Consider the following 22,796-nt stretch of genomic DNA (forward strand, 5'->3'; position numbering starts at 1 on the left):
TATTTATATTTCAAAACAATCAATTATCAGGTATTATTTTGCACATGGATATTGTTATTGCTTTCTAGAGTTACACTTTTACTGCATAAGCATAAATGAAAGAATTAAAAACATTTATATAGATATGGAATTAGTACTAACCATGTATAATGGGCATCCTTATTTTTTTCCCCTAAAATTTGGGCAAAAGAGTATGCATTATACATGGCAAAATACAGTGAATTTGTGTGGGTGACTTTAGCTAATGAAATTGCATAGGTTTCTCCAGCACACAATTCTGTAATGCATCCTCTATAGACTGCATCGTATTCCCCACCAAAGTCAAGTCTCCTTCAGTCTCCTGCACCCTTTACTGTCTCTCCCACCATCCTTTCCCCCTGGTAACCACCTCCTGCTGTCTGTGTCCATGAGCTTCTGTGTGTCTTATCTGTTCACTTCTTAGTTTTATGTCATACAACTTAACAACAAAACACACAATCCAATTTAAAAATGGGTGGAGAAGCTAAACGGACACCTCTCCCAAGACGACACATCAAATGGCCAACAGATGTGTGAAAAGATACTTGACTTCACTGGCTGTTAGAGAAATGCAAATCAAAACTGCAGTGAGATACCACGTCACAGCCGTTAGAATGGCTGTGGCCAACAAGACAAGTAAGAACAAGTGTCGGAGAGGTCGTGGAGAAAAAGGGACCCCCATTCACTGCTGGTGGGAGTGCCAACTGGTACAACCGCTACAGAAAGCAGTATGGAGTTTCCTCACAAAACTGGGAACAGAGTTACCATATGACCCAGCAACCCTTCTTCTGAGCATCTACCTGACAAATTTGAGAACATTTATTCACAAAGATATAGGCACCACTATATGCTTTGCAGCATTATTCGTGATGGCCAATACATGGAAACAACTGAAGTATCCCTCGATACAGGACTGAATAAAGAAGAAATGGTGCATCTATACTATGGGTGCATCTATACTATGGAATACTACTCAGCCATAAGAAAAGATGAAATACTGCCATTTGCAACAACATGGATGGATTTGAGAATATCATGCTTACCGAAGCTCATATGGAGAAAGTCAAGAACCATATGATTTCACTCATGGGTAGGATATATGTACTATTATTGTAACTTTTCTATAAGTTTGAAATTACTTTCAAATAAAAGGTTTTTTTTTTTTAAATACTGGGTTTTCTAATCTAGGTGTTAAAATCCTAAACTACAGTTCCATATTTATATAGTCCAGTTTGGGCATATATACTGATCACATTAAATAGCACAGTTCAGTAGTTCCATAAACTTAGTTCCTAGCACAAGGTAGGAAATACTGGAAGCTTAGCTCCTTGACCTTTAAAATTAGGACTTCTTATCAATGTCAGTTTACCTCACTCACCTAAAGAATACGTGATTGATTTACAAGTTTCAAGGAGAATTTCAGCCAAAGCCTCAGGATCCGCATGTTCTTCTTCCAAAAGCATTAACCTATAAAATTCAAAAGGCAAGACACAAATGCCAGTTTTAAGAAGCATACCAGCCTGCAAAACAAAAGGTCACCTGTTCAAATCCTGATCACGGCACATGCCTGGGTTTCAGGCTAGGTCCCCTTGGGGCATGCAAGAGGCAACCAATCAATGTTTCTCTAACACATCAATGTTTTCCTCCCTCTCTTTCTCCCTCTTTTCCCTCTCTATAAAAAATAAGATCTTTAAGAAAGCAAAAAAAAGTATCCCCAAACCTTTCTGGTACAATTTCTATTCCGCATATATCACTTTGTGATGTCACTGTAGCATTTAGTTTTAAAATTTAAAAGAATTTCATTGATTGTATATAAAATGCCAAGGGGAAAAAAAAGATGAATGACTGAAGCACGAAGCAAGTTACCCCTGAAAAAAGGCGTTCATTGACTGGAGGACTCCTAGCTGCACTTTCCACGTGCTGAGTTTCAGCCGTTCACACATCAACCTGCACAGTTCCTGACGGTAACAACCTGGGAAAAAAGGCAGAGCAGGACAGAGTGGGACAGGGAGGGTGAAGGAACAACAGACAGAGAGAATGAGGGCCAGACAGAAGGACAGAGACAGGAACAGACAGGGACAGGGGACAGAGAAGGGTGGGAGAGAGGAAGACAAAGACAAGGAGAGAAGAGAAAGGAGGGGGAGGGAGAAAAAAAATAAATCAACAATGTCTTTAGGTAAAGCCATCAAATTTAAAAACAACAACAACAACAAAAACACCAAGAAACGACAACACTTCAGGGTGACTTTGTGTCCAATTCCCAAGCAAATTTCCCTGGTCAGCACTTCCCCCATGAAGGTCCTATATAACTGTTCATAAAGTTCATTTTTAAAGCAATTCCCTCCAAGGAACTGACACAGAATCTTAACGACACTCCCCTCCCCGTGAAACACCCCCAACAACAGCCAAAGAAGGCAGAGCTCCGCAGGCTGGGAGCTCCTCTGGACACTCAAGCTCCTGCGAGTCGCAGGCTCACCAACAGACCACAGCGCCCTGCCCCAAACCCATCACACCAACTGCACTTGTAACTACAATTACGTAATTAATAGGACACTGACCAATGAAACAGCAGTATAAAGCTCAACAAAGTGGTTATTTTTTACATGCTGCAAAATTTAGTTCAGCTCACACATGTAAAGACAGATGGGGATAAAAATGTACAAGAATCCTGCACTTGAATTGCTTCATAAGAGACTTTCTCTACTATAAAAAAACAAAAATCAGAAATTGCAGACAATATCTTCTGAGTAAGACGTGCATGAGAAACCAGTGTGCAACAGCCGAATTCCCAAAGGCCTTGGCCTTCCCCTTAGCAACTGGCAGACGAATGTATATTTCTATGCCTCACACCAAAATACACTGCTTTCTGTATCATTTTTAGATAATTCCCTACTTCCACATTTTCTACCCCATTCAAGAAAAAGTCAGTAGGCCCAATGGCATCAAAAAAGTAGACTCCCACTGCAGTCCATGACATAAGACCACTTACTAATAGGTATCTTTCGGAAAAAGACATTGTACACATATGTATACACAGCAAATACACTTTTTAAAGTTCACCAAAAAATGGCAAGGCTCAAAGACATTCTTAAGTCTGATTTTAGGCATATCCACTCAGAAATAATCAACAGACTTTTAACAACATTCCAGCACAGCAAGGGGCCTGGTGGGACGCACTGCGAGAACAAACACAAGGTGACCTCAGAGGAGCACAGGCCCCAGTCCAAGGTCCTGTCGAAGGACTCCCAACTAAGCGCGACCCAACCCAGCAATAAAGGGTTACTGTTTGTTTACTAATCTAACATTGGGAATACAAGTCCAATTCCGAAAATCTCTCAAAAAGTTTCAAGGTTCTCAGTGAAACAGATTTCACTTGCTTATTGAAGATTTGTTTCCTTACAAGGCGGTTAATCTCAAGATGAAGAGATCCCACTAATAAATTCTGTGGATTCCTCAGAAAGCAGCATCACAAAGAATAGTAACAATTCTTTTTACAGTCGAACTATCTATATAAAATGTATCATGGTTGTTAAAAGCTGGATTGTGCCCCAAATCCGTATGTTGAAGTCCTAACCCCAAGAACCTCGGAATGTGACTCCACTGGGAGACAGACTCGAAAGGTTGTATAGGTGGCCCCTGATCCAGTGTGGCTGGCGTCCTTATAAGAAGAGATGAGGACACACGGACCCAGGTGGCTATTAACACCCCAAGGAGAGAGGTCGCAAAGAAACGAACACTGCTGACACCTTGATCTCAAAAAAAAAAAAATTGTGAAAAAAATGAATTTCTGTTGGTTGAGCCGCCCAGTCTGTGGTGCTTGTCACAGCAACCCCAGCAAACTAACACAACAGTCGACGAGATTGTTTGCCAATGCAGGAGTAAAATTTATGCTGGATAATTCTCACTGTGAATCATTCAGGCTATACGAGAAACAGCGGTCCTACTGTGTCACCCAGCACGTCTTAGCTCCCATGAACCTCTGGGGCTTACGTTGAGTCTCCACGTTCCGGGGCCAGGCTTTGCCCAGGCCCTCGAAGGCCGCCAGCAGAGACTCCAGCTGGAGCTCCTTCTCCTTCTCGTTCTCATCCTCGTTTTTGGTTGTCCGGACTCCGACGCTTTCAAGTGAATTCTAGGACATGTCAAGTAAAAGAAAAAAATGAAGAGGGAAGCAAAATATAACTTTTTTTTTCAGTTACAGGTGTACTATTAAAACAATGAAGGTACCCAAGTAGAGGGTATTAACCATGGACTAAATGCTAAATTCTCCAACCTGACTTTGTAACAGGACACTACACCTCTCTAATAAATGTGGGAAAGCCTTTAAAAGAAATATGTAAGCAAAGGTGAAAAAATACTGCACACGTAGTATTCTGCGCGCAACATAAAAAGACCTGCATTAGAATCATGGGGCGAAAGATGAAAGAACCTTACGATGGCCTCAGTTCAAACTCTGTAATAACACCGGGAACGGGTTGAGAAGTGACTCGTCCAGCCAGCTGGTGGTATCACCAATTTAAAATATAAGTCTCCCAAATCCATTATGTATATAAAAAAATATTTAAACAGTCTTTTTACTCAGAGAAAACAACTACAAATTAGCAGTGACAAGAAATAAGAACGCTATTTAAACTATTTCACGTTTCACAAAAATAGGCAAACTATACCCTCTTTCTTTAAAAAAACAAGTTCTTCTTTTTCCAAATGAAACCAGTCTCTTTTGGGTCCAAACCCCCCAGTGTGTGGCAGGGGCGGCTAACAGCGACACACCGAGCTCCCTGCCTTCACTCTGGGACGACCGGGGTGGCTTCTGCACAGGTTCATAAGGCTAAGCTCATTGTAACTACAGGGTGGGCAAAAGTAAGTTCACAGCTGTGAGCACGCGAAACAGAGTTTATTCTTGTATTCTGCTTCATGAATTACTGCCTTATTTGCCATACAAACAACTGTAAACCTACTGTAGCCCAAATCCGCTCTCGGGAATTCACTGTATTTCCCGGCTTGCAGGTCAAAACCCCTCCAATAAAATAAAACAAATCCACTCTCCCCTTCTCCCATGGAGGGCTAGTGGGCACCTAGAGCGGGAGTGACAGAGCCAGGGGGCAGTTCTCGGGAACTCTCCTCGAGAAGGAGCGGACAGGCCTTCTTCAACCCCTCATCCTCCCTTCATCTGCTCTGCCGCCGCCTGCCCGGGATGCAGATACACCATGCAGGGCCATGAGGACATGACCTTCTGCTATTTGCAGCTACACTAATCCTAAAACAAATTATGCAAACAGGACACAGAAAACTTTTTTCTCTTCTTTTTCATTTTTAAAGTATAAAGCAGACCCGAGAGGGTAGATACAGGTAGTCGTTACCTTCTTGATGAGAGGTATGACAATGTCAGAAAACTCCCGGAACCTGTCCTCTTTGGTGGCCTTCAAGACATCCGCTGCAGAGCTGATTGCTACAACCTTGTATTTGGGATTCTCTTTGCAACACTCCTTCAGCACAGCCTGGACAATTTCATTCGTGCTGGGCTGATTGGGCACAGGCTTTTCCAGCTCCGCACTGCGGGACCCACACAAAAGCGTCAACAGTTAATAAGAGCCACGGCTTCAGGTTCAGTTTAAGAAATGGCACCGTCACTGAAAAAACGTTTACCTGCAAGCTGTCACCACACAGGCAATGGCTTTCAACAGTTCTTCCTACAGGGTCGGAAAACGAGAGAATGCTATTAAGCACGTATGCGTCGTTTACGTTCTCTGTGCTATGACCACAATCACCTACAATTCAGTAACTACGCCAACAAAAAGTGACTATGGTCATCTCATCTTCAAGCTCCTGACTGTTTAATAAGCACATCCACGGAAGCAGAATAACTGCCTTTATTTCCACTTCATAAAGCCTAGAGAACTGACTTGCCCAAGGTCGCACAGGCAGAAGTGTCGACCCTGGGATTAGAACTACCTCGGACTCCCAGCCCAGCCCTTCTCCGACAATGCTTCACTGGCTACCGCGGACTTGACAACATCGAGCAGATTGCCGCATGCTGCCACAATCTCGTTTTCCCTGCTGAGTGTATATACCATCACCTGGGTAAAAACACGACTGTTACTAACTCACAGGTCCCAGGGATGGGCATTCTCAGGTCCAGGTTTAAGCTACTGAATGTCACATATACCCAATCCTGACCTGTGTGTGAGGTCACCAGGTACAGAAGGGTGGCCACTAGGTTAAGATTTAACTTAAAGTTGAACGTGATAAGTAAAAATCAATCTCCAACATTACTGTGCAATATTCAGGACACATGGGTTGCACTTTAATGAAATAGCATAGTTAATCACACAAAGCTCACCCAACGTTTCCCACTGGCTAGAAAGTCAACCCATCTGATGTCCCACAGAGCCAGATTCTAATTCTTACAGGAAATGAAAGCTGAAGTCATAACCCTTTAAGGGTGCCTTAAATCTAACTGGGTATGAACAGTTCCTTTACCTTTCCTGCCCACGTTCTTCCAGCGAGGCCCTGTAGTAATGCGGTCAGTATCATTCCCAGATACGGAGGTACCAGGGAGCTGGTCTGTTTTGCAATAGATGCCATGGCAACTGCACCCTGGGCTTTCATTTTCCAGGACTGAGACTGTAAAGCTTTCTGGGTAATAGCAATCAACTCCTGCAGGTATAGCCGAATGCCACCAAAGGAACCTAGGTTGTAAGAAGCAAAATTAAAGCAACTTTAAAGTGACAAAAAGAAAAAAAAAACACACACCCTAATTTTTCTTTTCTAAGTCTGAAAAAAAGTGAGTGACCGTCAGTCTAAAGCACTGACTCTCAACAGTCACATCACAGCACTCTTTAAAAGTGAGAGGAAATGGGAGGTGTATGAGGAATCTTCACGGCAGCAGGACTTTATGAACTTGGGCATGTCCACAAGCGTGTCATGCCAATGGTCCTCATCCACTGATATGCATATCAAGGTAAAAAAAAATGAGACTACTCTAAATAATACTGTAAGGCAACCTATCACAAAATCACTGTTCGCTCAATTAAAGTAAGCAAAACTCGTCTCGCCCAGGCAGCGATGAGGGAGGAAAGAGAAGAGCTCTGAGGGCCGACCCTGACAACTCGGCAACGGTGAAAGGGGCTCAAAACCAAACAGACATGTGCTATGACGGTCCTGGGACAGTAACTGCAGGAGTTTATGAATTAAAAATTTGAGTACAAAACTCCAGTTGCAGTTCTTCAGAAACAGGTGTAATTCACAGGCGCTGCTCACTAACCAGGTACGTTCTCCTGCCACACTTCGGTCCACAGGTTACAGTCCTCCTCCTCCGATTTCTCCTCGTCCGCGATCTCGTGCATGCCGAGGAACGCCAACGGCAGCACTTCTTTGGCGTGGTTCTTCAGCACGTCGGGGCTGTACCGCCCAATAGCGTGGACGGTCAGAGCACACGAGGTCTTGTAGATGGGTTCTGAAGGGAAGCAGAAACAGCCACAATCTCTATGCTACATACTGTTTCCGGTGGTAACTGATCTAAACAGACTATTATTGCTCAATTTGCACCACAACAGAACAGTAAAATTACTTAGAAATGTTCCTAGCAGAGCACATAAAATCATACAGGGTAAGCCCTGACTTGTATTGTTTTATCAGGTTGTTAACATCTAAATGTAAAAATAAAAAAGGTACCATCTTTCTCCATATACCAGCCATTGAGCTTCTGCAAGAGTTTCTCAGTGCTGCTATCCCGTGAGGTCTGAAAAAAACAAACAGCCCTGTCATTTCTTTATAATTATCTAAGTATAGCTACTAACTAAATAAGAAACCCAGCTCACCCGAACTAGATGGCCCATGGCAAAAGCACAGGATTTCTGAATCACACTGTTCCGATCCGTCAGGCCACTGAGCAAAGCACTCATAAGTTTACCTGTCGGAAATAAAGGAGAACGGTCTGATACTTGGCTGACCAAATGTTTGGCTCTGTTCCCAGAACCAAAACAAACTTAACCCTGTAATTAATATCTGATTTAGTCCATGGTGATTTAGAACCCTTGTATGTTATAGTTGTGCTATCCATTTGCTTCCTTTTGCTGGATATAAAATAAAAAATTAAACTGTGTCGAGAATATTAAGAAAGTTGAAAAAAATGAAAGCTATACAAGTTCATGAGGCCCATCTGAGAGCCAATCTGAGAAGAGAAAAATGTGGATATAAAATTAACTATACAGTAAAAAACCCTAGAGGATGGCAGACACTTCCATCTTCCTGTACCACTAAGAAATAATCAAACTCTTATAAAACAGTGAAGACTTGCCAAACGTGACCATCCTGGGCTTCTTGAAAGATACAAAAAGAAAAAGGTAGAGGGAGAAAAAGTATATAGTTATCATGAGCATATCAGAGTAACAATTATTTTTCTTTTTAAAACCTTGTGAAATAAGACACGGCCATACAAAAATATTGCCAGGCAGGTTTCTGACAACTCACCTGAGTAAGGTGTTAGGTCCTGGGGACACTGAGTGGTTAATGACACGATGACACTGGCACAGCCTCCCTACAGGGTTACAAAGGGAAAGGTCAGAACTTGGCGGTCACAGTGCTCTATCAAACCTTTTGTTTCAGGTGGGTGTCAAAGACTGAAGACAGAATATACACAAAGCCTAACAGCCCCTCCAGGATTCAATCTAGAAAGGGGAAAAGTCTTAGCTTCTAAACTAGCCGTGCAGAGGCCTCTTCGAAAACCTCTAACAGGAAGATGGGTGCTCTCCCACATGCAATTAAGCAAAAAAACTGGTTCAATCTTTTTGGGGGGGGTAGCATGTCCTCCTCTTGCCCACCCTCGTTCTAACATTTCCAGTTCTAGAAACTTAACCAAAAGAAACAGCTTCCGATGTGTCCAAGACATTCATCACGGCACCTTATTTAGCACCAAGAAAGGCTGAAACAAATCGGATGCTCCTTGATGGACTAAAATGTCACCGCCACACAGCGCACTATCACAAGGCCATCACAGAGCACAGTGCGGAGGGCACTCTGCACTTACCTCTGGGTAGTAAACTTAGGACAGCTTTTTACCTTTCTCCTGATCTATTATAAATGCTAAAGTTTTTAAATACAATCAAGTGTTAATTTTGTCAGGAGAATAAAAAGTGAGCTGTTTGTTTTTAAAGTGTGAGGGAAGGGTCTGATCCTTGAAAAATCTTGGAAAGACGTTTTTCCTCTCCAAACACCTGCTGAGCCTCTGTGAAAAGCACTCATCACCCCCTAAAACAACTGGGCCCCGACGGGGGGAGCATTTCCGTTAACAACTGCTGATGAACCGGGACCCAGAAGCAAGTACGGGGGCAGGAATGATTCCACTAAAAAAGTGAGACGATATTTATTAAGTCATATGCTTCATTTCCTGAATGAGTTACAAGTTTTAACTTACTAGTGCAACCATAAAAACAAACTGGTTAACTTACAATATTAGGTTTTGTTTTAAAAAATATGAATTTCAAACATGACGGCTACTGTATTTTTGTGGCCTGACCAAATGAAAATTATCCTTGTGAAAAATACACTTACTTACCTTAGTTCCAAGACCTACACCACTCCTGATTAGTTCACACAATCTGGGAACCAGCTCACCCAGCACGGACACATCAAGATATTGCAGGCACTTTTGGAAAAGGATAAATAGAAAGTGAACTTTAGCAAATAATTAAGTCCACACCACATCTTCAATTAAAAACTGCCCATATCAGATATGTAGTCATGAACTTTAAAAATATCTGGTTTGATTTTGCTCTAATTTCAATGTGAAAACCACCATTGTACTACAAATAAAAATCATTCATTAGTGGTTCAACATTAAAAACAAAACAAAAATAATGAAAAACACTGACTTTCTAAAGGAGGAAATAAATAGTGATTATCTAAGAGAAAAGGATCTCTCTGGGCTGACTCACTCCATCAATCCAAGTTCAGTGTAAAAGACCTAGATCAAAACAGCTTCAGTGGGCCCGCCCTACCACCATCTTTATTAAAGCCAACTTCTGAGCAGAACTTCCTATGCTATATTTTTGAAAAATGCAATGAACTGTATTATTAATGAGCACATCTCCAAGGTGTTTGCTAACTATTTCTATTTCTTTAAGCTTTCTTCCCCCACCCCCCCAATAATCCAACTAAGACAAAACATCCTTAGACCAAACTTTGGTGGCAGTCTGCCTGTAAGCAGTAAAAAACATGTAATTCTTTTCTCCAGCCTGGTAATCTACTTAGCAAAACAATTTCCAGTGGCTCGGACGCTCTCGGTTAACCACTGCAGGGCATGCACAGCAGAGTCGACTTTAGTGACTTTAGCGACTCCTGGTCCAAGAGTCCAGGAACTTAGAAACTCAGTGGCGAGCAGCTCTTTCCTGCAAATCCCTTCCTACGACTAAAAAAAATAAGAACATTGCTCGAGAATACTCCTTTCCCCTACCGGTATGCTGCCTGCCTCACTGAGCACGACCGGCCTGCACTGCCCTGGGTTCTCCCACACACAGTGCTCATGCAGAGACAAAAATCCGAATCTTGCTCAGTGGGACAAAAGATATTGAGATCTATATGGAAATCTTTTCATAGATGTTCTCCTATAACACGACTCTGGACTAACAGATTCTATTGCTTGAAAAATTATTTTTTCCATTTAGTAAGACAGAAAAAGTAATTATACTAAGAGAAAACTGAAGTCACAACAGCTGCTTGACTCGTCCCTGCAATTTCTGTTTCATTTTACGCAGCCCAAAGACTCTGAACGTTACACTGGGAGGGAAGCAAACCAGCGTGAGCGTTGCCGTCACATCGGGCACTGACCATGTTGATCGTCTCCATCATGGGGGAGGACTTGGCAGCGCTGAGCCGAGCGCTGTCCATCGCGGCCTGGGAACACAAACTGGAGTCACTCAGTCCATTCAGTGAACGCAGAAGAACCCCACCCACTCCCAAAATAGGCTGTATGCCAAATCGAAGAATCCTTTTTACAGTAATATATATAACACAGTCAAACGTAAGTCCAACTCTAATTTCTTTGGACCTCCACTCAACCATTGACCTGCAGAGGCAGCATCTCACTACAGGTGACACATTTAGACAACAGTTAGAAATTAACTGTCATCAGAAATTAACTGTCATCGTAAATTAACACAGGGTGGCTCTGAGCAAGTCATTGAGACTTCTTGAGCCTCAGGTTCTCCCATCCACTAAATAAAGGAGTAGACTAAATAAATTTCTATCTGAAGTTTTTTAAAAAAAATGTGTCTAAGCAACAAAAAAAAAAGCATACATTTCATTGCTTGAATGCTGCGAAGGGCCTTCACATTTACAATGGTGTTTCAGTCTACCAGCTGTGCTGCAGGGGAGGTTAACACTACCCGACACAACAAATAAGAAAAGGCATGGAGAAGGGACCTGCCCAGGGCTGCAAAATCTTGACTATAGAATTTACATTTCCTATTTCACAACGCCTAAAAGGCTGGGGAACCGAGGAAGGGGCAAGATTACTGCTAAAAGAATGGAGAAGAAACAGCAATGTTAGAGGCCAAGGGGAAAGAGAGTAAGTTATTAGAACAGTGTAGGCAAGTTAAAAATCAAATAGTCACCTGATAGAAAAAAAGTGTATACTCTCTATGACACAGGTTTGATAGTCCTAATATACAAGGACAAATATAAAAACGTAGACAAGTACAGAAGCAGGCACAGCATGGAAACACAATTCAAACATGAAATGAACATGGCCAACACAGTGTGAAGAGGCAGTGGGCAACACTAGCAACAGGAAAGTGTAAATCAGAAAAATGATTCTTGCTTATTGGATTGATATTATTCGACACTGGCTTTAAGATATAGAGAAAATAGAACATTTAGAACCTTTGATGCCACAAAATCTCTCCTACAAAAATTCAAAATCACCCCCCTGTGCATGCATTAAAAAGGATGAAATAGATCTACACAGACATGATGTTGTGAATGACAAAAAGCAAGTTGCAGAACAACATTCACAGTCTGACTCTATGTTAAGATTAGTGTGTGTGTTCAGTGTTGTAGCCTCTGGCTACAAAAGAATTTGAAAACTTGTGACACAGGACACTGTAGACGGTGGTACTCCTCAGGAAATGCCCCTCAGCGGGAGACAGGACACCTAGGAAATCACTTTCTACTCTGTTGTTTTAATTTTTCACAATAAATATGTTTCATCTGAATTTTGTTTAAAACTCTTAATTTAAAAAAAAACAAACAATATATTTAAAAAGCAAGCCCTGGCTGGCATAGCTCAGTGGATTGAGCACGGGCTGGGAACCAAAGTGTCCCAGGTTCGATTCCCAGCCAGGGTACATTCCTGGGTTGCAGGCCATAACCCCCAGCAACCGCACATTGATGTTTCTATCTCTCTATCTCTATCTTCCTCCCTTCCCTCCCTAAAAATAATAAATAAAATCTTTTAAAAAAAAGTTTTTTTTTAAAAAAAAAGCAGAATAATTTTAGATTATGCCAGAGTCTAGCTACAAACCCTCTTCACTTATAGGGCAGAAGCGTTCCGTAAACGGACTCTGAGAATCCAGACCCAAGCCCTAATAAGTAAACAAACAAACATGTACAAAAAACTGTCTCAAATAATGGTCAACGCATTTTTTGGATGAAAGTATCATTTTCACCTGACTCACAGAACAGTGTGCGGGCCCTCTCCCACCCGCCCCTGTAAAAGAACACTCCAAGTGGCCACAGTCATTGAGCTATTTCAAAAGCGGGGAAAGCATCATTCAATCATGCAGTCTGTCTAAGGAGGATGGAAGGGCGGTTCGGACGGACTCCAGGACCTGAACGGGGCTTTTCCTTCATACCCGCCAAAATGCCCGTGCTGTCAACTCACCTTTTCCTGCTCTGTAGCCCGGAGACTCAAGTAATTGAGAACTTGGGGCTCCAATACACTTAAGGACTCCAGCAGAGCGGGGATGAGTTTCGGCGCGTGTGGTTTCAACATGGCTCCCGCACTTTTGCTGATCTTCACGAGGGTGTTGATGCTGCAGACACAGGGAACACAGAGACCTTTTAACAGTAACAGTAAGCCTGACAGACCTACTCGTGAGGGTGTCTTGCAGCTTACTGCATTCTGGAATATACTCACTTGGTTACAGTGCTTGGTCTTAGCACTATTTTTTTTAAACTCTATATTATAGAAATTTTCACATGAAAATGAAAGTAGAGAAAATCTTAAGTTAAACTCTGTGTATTCTCCACCCAGTTCAACAACTAGCAGCCTTTGGCCTATTTTATTTCATTTATACCTCTACCATAAGACACATAGTCATAGTTTTTCTCCTGCCATTGTATTACTTTGAAGCATATCCTCTAACTAAACTTCAGCACGTATCACTAAGAGGCAAGGACACTTTATCAGAATCAAAATACCTATTCATACTTAAAAAATACTACGAATTTTTATCATATTACCTAATATCCAAATTTCCCTGTTTCACAAATGTGTTTAAGTGTTTGCTGTAATTGAATCCAGGGTCCATCCACACGTGGCAATTTACTACACTTGTTGAGTCTTTTTTCTTATCATTTCTTTGTCCTCATTGATTGTATCCTGATGGTTTCACCTAACATGTTCCTCCTTTGTCTCTTGCACACATCTGCAGGCTAAATCAAGTTCAGGCTCAATTTTTTAAAAACAAGAGTCTGTCACAGGCAGTGCTGTCCGCGTCCTGCTCCGTCACACCAGAATGCACAGAAGGACTGCTCCTCTTATTTTGCTGTTAAGAGTGATCAGTGGACTCGAGTTCAGTTAGCCTGAACCTTCCACTATCAAGTTCCCCATCAGCCTTCTACCAGTGGATTTAGGAGCCACTAATGACCATTACCTAGACTACTCTACTGAGGATAGCAAAATGATGACATCCTGATTTTACCACTCCTTTGCATTTGTTAAGTCAGTCCTTCTAAAAGGAACTTTGCAACATCAAGTATTTAGTTACTATGGAATACTGTTGGTACTATCAATTTGATCTAATTTTTAAGAATGAAATAAAAATTGAATAAACTTCCTAGATAGTATTCTAGTTTAAAAACAAAAAATACAAACTAGAATCCTTCTCAGTTGATTTTACCTTAAAATGTCCACATATATCTAAATGTGAGCATAGGCTTTAAATATTTAGTTATCGTGGGTCATAAACCATTTCTTTTAAACCTAATAGGTGCTACAACATTACTAAGTGGTACAACCAACAAGCAAGCTCCCAAGCACTATGGTATAATAGGAAGATGCGCTTGCCGGGCACAGAGGCCAATGAAATTTTTAAAAAAATGCTCCCCTCAAGGTTTAGGCCCAATGGCAAAATGCTGGTCAAAAGCAAGGTTCCCGTGAGAATGCTTTTGCGAAAGTGTTCTAGGCTTTTTAACAAATGCTCTTTCTTGGGTTACCCTGACTCATTTTCCATCCTTTCAAATCTAACATTCAACGAATCGCAATTCAACTACATGGCTAGGAACTGACTAAATCCAGCATATTCATTTCATCAGCTGATTCACACCTGAGGGATCGAACTTCTGTCACAGGACTCATCATTCCTTTGTCCAGAAGGCAAGGCAGAAGGGCAGCGATGGTTCTCTGGCCAGCTGCTCCTTTGGCAGGGTCACACATTTTCACACAAACCTCACACACAAAGAGTATGGAAATTAGTGAAACTGACCTCTCACCCAACACTTCCTACTTCCCATATCCATAGAAAAGGATGAGTGAATCCACTTTCTATGACACTACAGAAAGAAACAGAAGAATGAGATCTGGGAATGAATCCTTTGTCTACCAATAACTCAATGGAAAACTTGGTAAAACACTCTACTTTCTAAGCTTTGGTCTTCTGACTTGTGAAATAGGAAACTACTGAAGATGAAATGAGAAAATTAATAAGAAAGTGTTTGACAACATGTCCTAGAATGTATCACAAAATCAAGTTCAAGGGGGAAACTGGTTTCAAAAAGCTTGCCATCTTCATAAATATGAAAGGCAGAGTAACACATAAACATGGTAATAATAAAGAGAAAAGACAGATGTTGCTTAATCTAAATGAGTAATGCGTTCTTCAGGGTCACATAAAAGACATGCCTTATATAAAGACCCAAGAAAGCTGACCATTTTAAAAAAACAGAGATCCACATTGTTAAAAAATACTAATAGGCAGTCTCGTGTTGTGGCACCCAGCTTTACACTCATTGTAAGAACAGTGAGCTATAGCATGATAACACTGTGACTGAATGTCATTATATGATAAAAAGCAAGTGACTGTCATGGTCACCTAGAACCCTGCCCCACTTCACCCCCAATGGAAGATAAGAGTGTTCACCTTGCTCAGAGTTTTCAGAGCTAGTTCTGCTGCTTTTCGTACAGACTCCTAAAAATGAGAAGAGTTTGGCATCATAAGAGTTAGTTTCCTTCCACAATGCACAATAACTGCCTCCGACTCTACACAGATCAGTGACAAGTCCCACTCGACACTAAGTAAAAAAGCAGTGTTTCATTAGGCTGTTTACCCATCAAGGAACATATTACCATGCCATACACATGAAATGAATTGGATATGGCCTATTTTGACCTGATAAAAATATGACTATTAAGTAAACAGTTTAGAAACTAAGTGTATTATAAAAACAAATCTAAAGATTTGTGTGAGGACTCTAACAGACTTTCAAAATGAATACACAAAAAGAAAGGCAAAAGTGAAATGCCTAATTTTAATGGTAAGATATCAAAATACCTAAAATTTAGATTGCCCAGGAAAAATTAAAAGGAATCGATCATGTTATTTGGGAATGACTGATCCAATTTCTTAAGCTTATTCTGGATTATTTCTAAACTGTTATTTGTCCTTAATCAATAGCAACATGAGATCTCTATTGAAAGAAAGGCAGTAGCCATCTATTTTTTTAAAAAAAGTCAATTCAATTTAGATCTGAAGATACCCAACCTTGCAAATTCACAGGCACATCAAGACTGGAACTGTGGGGAGAACTTGCAGTCTTTTTAAGATTTTATTTATTTATTTTCAGAGAAAAGAGAAAGGAGGGAGAAAGAGAGGGAGAGAAACATCAATGTGTGAGAGCAACACCAATCCGCTGTGCCTCTCATACGCCCCCAACTGGGGACCTGACCCAAAACCCAGGCACGTGCCCTGACAGGGAATTGAACCAGAGACCTTTTGGTTCAAAGGCTGAAGCTCAATCCACTGAGCCACACCAGCCCAGTCAGAACCTTCAGCCTTTAAAAATTACTTGGATACTGAATTTTAAAATATATTACCATATGTATTTTAACAATTTCAGCTTAAACTACTCTATAAATAAATGCAGATTTTACCTTTATATCATCTTGTACTCTAAAAAGAGTTTCCCAAATTTCTGGAAGTGTATCAATGATGTCATCTAGGGGTCGTCCTCTCAATAAATCATTCAGAGCTAAACAGCTGAAAGTAAACAATTTGGTTTCAAAGATATGATCAAGAAAGCTCAATGTTTTCCTCTGAAACATTCATATCAAACGAGAACATGGACTCTGCCCGTATTCCTAGCCCTAACCCCACCCCAAGACAGCAATGACGGCTGTCTCCGCGGTGCCTCAACTATACCACAGGCACACAGCACTTACAGTCATCAAATGTCTGTTCCCCGTAAGCGTAATAAATCTCTTTGGGATGACGCATCATCTTTTCCTTACCAGTGTACCCCCAGGACTTAGCACTCGGCCAAGCACACTGCGGGCACCAAATAAATACAAATCACGTGTGTGCACATAAACCCTCCCCTGACCAAGTCATGGGAGCATATCGCCTTGATGTCTACTGAGTTAACAAGTGGTGTTCTACTGCTTTAATTTCACACTTACAAAAACTAAGATTCCTTAGGAAAACCACTGACTATAGTTTAAATAAATTAATAATAATTGTCTAACCCAAACAGAAATATGCTGTTCACTAGCTTGAATATATCCCTTTGGCACAAAGTATAAAACTTGGGAAGTTGAAGAAGTTCAGTTGCATTTAACTAGTTTTGTATTTCCAAAAATAGTACCTGGATTCTCGAACTCGCCACATATTACTGGTAAGATTCTTTACCAAATCTTGAAGAATTTCCTTCAAATACTTATCCACCTAATAAAAATAAAATGATAAAATTTTAAATGCAAAATCTATCAATAATCAAATTATTCATCTCTTAGCCACCTGACTGTGTTTCTGTCTGTGACAGCCTAAGTAGCTCTCTAGACCTCTCAGCCTACAACTCTCTTCCCACTCTGGTTACTAAAAGCTGTCAGACGAATCATTCCAAAACACAAACTTGGTCCTCAAGTCAAGCGTCACAGAAAAGCCTGACCTACTCCCCTCTGCACCCCCCAGCACCGCCCGAAGCTCGTGTGAGTCCTCACAACAACTGTGCTGCCCCTCCCCATCGCAGCTCACGGGCAGGGACAGTGTCTTGCTGGTCTTTGCCTCCCTGGTGCCTTGCACGGACTAGCACACAAAGAAGGATTATAATTGCTCAGAAGCAAGGATGGATTTAACCTTTTAAGCCCTTGACAGATACTGATCGATCTGGTAAAGACAAATGGATGGCAGACCCAGTCTCGGTGCTGACCCAGAGAACCTCAAGACTGCGGGCTCTTCCACCTTCACTCTCATGGGAGAGATGCTTTGTTATCCTCACGTCTATGTAACAAAACCAAGACAGAGAAGCAAATAACTCACCTAAGATTTAACAAAATGATGTCTTTCTGTGTCTGCTTCTCTAAACTTTCTCCACAGGGACCTCATCCACACTGTGGCTTCACCTGTCACTCATACAGAGATGACAATCACTTGAGATTGTAGGCTGCATGCCCTGAACTCGGGTCTACAAAGCCACCTGGCCTATGAGATGCTGACTGACCCAGTGGTACCAAATCATCTCCTGGAGCAGACGAAACTCCCCGACCTTCCAGCTGACCCCGCAGTACCTACCACTATGAACAGGAACCCCCTCAACCTATTTTCAGGCCAAGAGAAAGGAAAGGGCCACATATCAAGTGCAGAGACTAAACAGGTATAATTGGGATCATGGGATTTATTTAAAGGGAACTATGAAACCACTAAAGGGTTTTAACCCAAAATGGCAGTCCAATTTGTTTTTTTTAAAAAAATCACTTTTGCTGCTGATAATTAAATGATAGAAGGTGAAGAGAAAAATAACAACCTGTTCATCAGGGAAAAAATTTAAAAAGAAGATAATGGATTCAAGAAATACTTTAGAAGCAGAATAAACAGAGTGAGCCACTGGGTTCAGTTCAGGATGGGGGTAGGACAGACAAAATTAAAGATGACACCAAGCTTCCTGGCTTGGGTAAACGGATGAACACAGACAAAAGAGAGGGAAGGTTGTTTTTTCAAGTCCTATTCTGGACATGCTAAGTCCACGGTATCTTGAAACAACATCCGAGTTAAAATGACAAGCAGCTGTTAGCCATGCAGGTCAGGAGCACAAGTCTTGTCTGGGCCCAAACCATAAGGCTGGAAGCCATCACAGTAAATGCCCTGGAACTGATGAGCTCACCCAGAAGGATAAAGCTGAGAGCAAAGGCTACTCAGAGGCAGGCCTGGAATGGAGAAGTCCTAGAACCCAGGAGTGGAACAGAATATGGGAAGCAGCCAGAGGACAGAAAACCAGGAGAGAAAAACTACACATGGTAATTGGCTGTTTCCTGGCCTATCTCCTCAACTGAGTTAACTCCGCGAAGGCCGGAACCGGGCCCCATTCCCCACGCGTCAGCAGTACCCATCGACACACAGCGCTCCGCTCGTGTGAGCACACTGCCACTTCCCTACCCGGCCACGCAACGGACATCTAGACTGTGCCCACTTTTGAGATTTCAATACATGTTGCCATGAGCATATGTGATAGTCTGAAAGAAGGAAGCAAGCAAGAAATAAAAGACTTCCCATTCATTTAAACAAGGAAGTATACGAAGTAAGAAAGGAAGACGGGCACTGGGTTTAAATCCAGTACACAGTCTTGGACAACGGTCCACAGATACTTGCCGTTGACTTGTCTGTGACCAATGCGTTCCAAATACTCGTCATGGCCTGTCGAATGCCAAGGTTGGGGTCAAACTGGTAACGATAGAGACGAGGGACGAGCTGAGGCAGAAAAGGGGCCAGCTGTTCTCCAGCTCTGGCAGCAATGACGTTAAAACCGAAAGCAGCACCCTGAGAAAACGAGATGAAGCGGGTGAGATACATCTGTTGTTAGTGAAATATCCACATATTCAGTATATGAGGATCATGGAATTCTCCCTCCCGAACCTGTCCCTGCATCAAGCCTGATTTATTGGGCCCGGCCTTTGCCGTGCAGCAGCCTGGCTCTCTCTAACCACAGACTGTTACAAAACATGCTGCACGTTGATTGCCACGGTCCGCCAACGTAACAGATCTGGAGAAAAGTGAAAAATAAAAACTGTCTGGTGATAGTAACTTACCTTCCTCGAGTTCCACATTGCATGATGGTTGGCTAAATTCATGAACTTATACACCAGGTCTGGCTGACTGAGGTCACTGGCCAGAGAACAGAGCTCCTTATAAGTGGAGAGGCCCTGGCTTGGAAACAAACAGAAAGTACATGATAATGTATTTCCCTGTCTCTGGCCTAATGAAAACTACATCATCAATATTACTAGGACACCTTAAAATTATGTTTTCACTAAATTTCCAATACTGAGTTACCCCATCACCACAGAGGCAGAGACCGAACTGAAAACACTGTAAAGAGTCCCCTAATGCAACAGCCAGCCACTCCTGGCAAATGTCCTGAACGCACCCGCAGCTCCCGTGGAGGGAGAGCCCTCGCCGCCTCGGGGGACAGCTCGGTAACTCTTCATTATACTGCGCACGGGCCTCTCTCACAAGTATATGAGACTGACTAGTAGGTAGCTGCCGTCTTTCCTAAGTCTTCTTAGCCAGAGCACACCAACCTTGGTAATAACATCTTTGAGTCCTGCTAATTTTCCTCTGAACAAATAACATTTGCTCAAATACCCGATCATTTATGTTACTTAGTTTAGGAAAAGTGAGTCCTTTAAGATTTTATTTATTTATTTTTAGAGTGGGGGAAGGGAAGAAGAAAGAGGGAGAGAAACATCAATGTAAGGGAGGAACACTGATCAGCTGTCCCTCATATGTGCCTGGACGGTAGATGGTACTGCAACCCAGGCATGTGCCTTGACCAGGAACCAAACTGGCAACCTTTTGGTTTGCAGGATGAGGCCCGACCAACTGAGCCATACTGGCCAGGGTTAAAGTGAGGACTTTTCAAAAGCTCAGGAGTCTATGGGGAGCAAGTAAATGAAACCAACGTTGACATGAAGACAGTGAATGAAGGGGAGAACGGTAATGCCACAGACAACACTGAAGCAGGGCTCTGCCCAACGCTGCAGCCAGGCCCAGACAGCTGCAGCTTTACCTGAGGACTTTTACACCAAAAGCTACATTGTAAATACAATGGAATAATGACAAGATAAAGGAGGTGAGGCTCTAGGAATTAATATGAAATGCTAAACTGGTGGACTCCAAGTCACCCCCATTTCCCTTCTAAAACTAGATACAGTGGATACCCAGCTATGCTGTTAGGTTCCCCCCACCCCCCAGGACTCACTGGCTGGGAGCAGACAGAACTCCCCTCAGGCCAACGTCAGTTCCTCCCCCAGAGCAGCCCACCACCAGTGGCTAGGCCCCATGGAGGGACATAAAGGCCTGGCCCCTCACAGCAGGGAAACTCCAAAGGGGCGTGAAGGGCCAGCTCCAGAGCTCCTAGAGAGGTCAGTATCTGCTTCAGTGTTGGCTGCAGGTCAGCTCCTCCTTTGGCCACTGGCCCTGTCCTGCTTCCTCACTCCCCACCCCCGCTCCCCCACTGGGAGACGATCCCAGGGCACTCTTCGATCGACTTCCAGCATACAAATCTCCATCTCAGAGCCCATTTCCCAGGAAACCCAATCTACAACACCAGGCTTTTTCCTTGGAAGTTTCCTTCTTCCACTAACACAACATTTTCTAGGAGGGTGGAAATCAATTCATGAGTGCTCTAACATCAGACTAACAATGTCTACAATAACTGATCAATGGATTTGACACACTTACCCATCAGGTGTTTTGCCAAGACCTCCCCCTTGAAATACCACTGTCTCTCCGGAAACTTCATGTTTCGTTCTAAACCAAAATAGCATTAAGAATTTAAATTAGACTCCAATTTTTCATACCAGCATTCAGCTGATATATTTCACTTGCAAACTGATTAAATCGCATTCCCTATCAAGTGGCTGCCAAGTGCAAGATGTAAAATTCAACTATTCCTCTCCATCAGCCTGAGAATTCTGAAAAATAAAGTCTAGGATAAACAAATTAATAGACCACAATATAAAAGACACCCTGTGTAAATTACACTGAATTAAATGTGGTCTCGTATTAAAAACTATCCTTACTACAGGGAAGGCAACATAAAATAGCAGCCAATTAAATTCCAAGAAAGACACCCGTTTCATACGCTTCACAGGTCAGCCTGTGAATGAATGATATGTGACTTCCTCACATCTTCACTTCCATTTAGTCAACAGTAATTATAATACTTCCGCAACCCAATGGTTTAACTGTCCTGAGATCATCAGTTTTCTACATCTGGCCTACTGGCATGCTTCTAAATAGTAGCTGAGCTTCCTTAGCAAACCATATACCCTGGATAATTAAACTGCTATTCATAGCCTACCGATCCTTGACTTGCAATTTAGAAAAGACTTAATAAACAGGAATATCAAGAGTTGAATAGTCATTCTTCCACTGCCTATTCTCAGTACGTGCAAAACTTGTCCTATGCGTTCAGATCTAACAATCTCAAGTCCACCATACCTTTTACCGGTCATGAGGGTTTCTACAAGGGTGGAAACCAATTCCTGCTGGTCTTGTTCATTGCCCAGTTCATACACCAGCCCAAGGCCTTTTGAAGCAACATCTTGACTAAGTTCTACAAAAGAGTCAGACAAAATAATATTATTTTAAGAAAAATCTGTCTACTGGCCATCAAGTTGAAATTTTTAAAAACTTGGAACATTAACCCAAAATGATATAAAAGTAAAGATATGAAAACATAGTCAATCTGCCTATTTTGTGAAAAATATACTAAATCACCTCAGCAGAGACGGCCCCCCAAAGTCATTTGCAGAAGACCCCAGTGCACAATCCAAGAAGCCCGCCCTGCGGGGTCCCGGTGTGCCGCTGTAGGGACGGAGGCTCAGGGGACCCTGGTCCTACACGTGAGAAGCAGAGAGACTCACGGAATCCCAGTACGCCAACACCCAATTTTTTTAAATGAGAAGTTGACATGATACCATGTGTTTTAAACAATGTATAAAACAAAGCTACAAACATTCACTCTCTTCTGGCTTAGGGCATAAAGCGGAAAGGAATCAGAAGTGGAAGAAAGCTATGATTTAGTAGAAGGACTAATGTTAAAGGAGGCTTCAGATCTATTTTAAATTTTTTAAATCCTCACCCAAGGATATTTTTCATTATAGGTTTTAGAGAGGGAGGGAGGAAAGAGGGGGGAGAGAGAGAGAGAAACATCCATGTGAAAGAGAAACACTGACTGGTTCCCTCCCGTATGCACCTGGACTGGGGACTGAACCCACAAACATCTGGTGCACAGGACCACACCCCAACCAACCGAGCCACCGGCCAGGGCTTCAGCTCTATCTTTAA

General features: G+C 42.2%; 1 protein-coding gene across 3 annotated transcripts in view; it reads right to left on the reverse strand.

The window, feature by feature from the left end:
• ECPAS (Ecm29 proteasome adaptor and scaffold) overlaps positions 1–22,796 on the reverse strand; it is a 100,624-nt gene that overhangs the window by 3,816 nt on the left and 74,012 nt on the right. For all 3 annotated transcript variants that reach the window (XM_028506366.2, XM_028506362.2, XM_036022046.1), the window contains exons 27-47: positions 21,948–22,062; positions 21,186–21,254; positions 19,532–19,649; positions 19,095–19,262; positions 17,095–17,174; positions 16,385–16,490; positions 15,375–15,422; positions 14,562–14,683; positions 12,896–13,046; positions 10,843–10,908; positions 9,572–9,661; positions 8,488–8,554; positions 7,836–7,927; positions 7,690–7,756; positions 7,280–7,471; positions 6,496–6,704; positions 5,662–5,705; positions 5,376–5,568; positions 4,009–4,147; positions 1,885–1,990; positions 1,397–1,485 (exon numbers count right to left, since the gene is read on the reverse strand). In XM_028506366.2, coding sequence (XP_028362167.1) covers positions 1,397–1,485; positions 1,885–1,990; positions 4,009–4,147; positions 5,376–5,568; positions 5,662–5,705; positions 6,496–6,704; positions 7,280–7,471; positions 7,690–7,756; positions 7,836–7,927; positions 8,488–8,554; positions 9,572–9,661; positions 10,843–10,908; positions 12,896–13,046; positions 14,562–14,683; positions 15,375–15,422; positions 16,385–16,490; positions 17,095–17,174; positions 19,095–19,262; positions 19,532–19,649; positions 21,186–21,254; positions 21,948–22,062 — 2,331 coding nt within the window. The remainder of the gene's footprint in view (positions 1–1,396; positions 1,486–1,884; positions 1,991–4,008; positions 4,148–5,375; positions 5,569–5,661; positions 5,706–6,495; positions 6,705–7,279; positions 7,472–7,689; positions 7,757–7,835; positions 7,928–8,487; positions 8,555–9,571; positions 9,662–10,842; positions 10,909–12,895; positions 13,047–14,561; positions 14,684–15,374; positions 15,423–16,384; positions 16,491–17,094; positions 17,175–19,094; positions 19,263–19,531; positions 19,650–21,185; positions 21,255–21,947; positions 22,063–22,796) is intronic.

Source organism: Phyllostomus discolor, chromosome 3 (genome assembly GCF_004126475.2).
Source record: "Phyllostomus discolor isolate MPI-MPIP mPhyDis1 chromosome 3, mPhyDis1.pri.v3, whole genome shotgun sequence".
NCBI classification, from domain to species: domain Eukaryota; kingdom Metazoa; phylum Chordata; class Mammalia; order Chiroptera; family Phyllostomidae; genus Phyllostomus; species Phyllostomus discolor.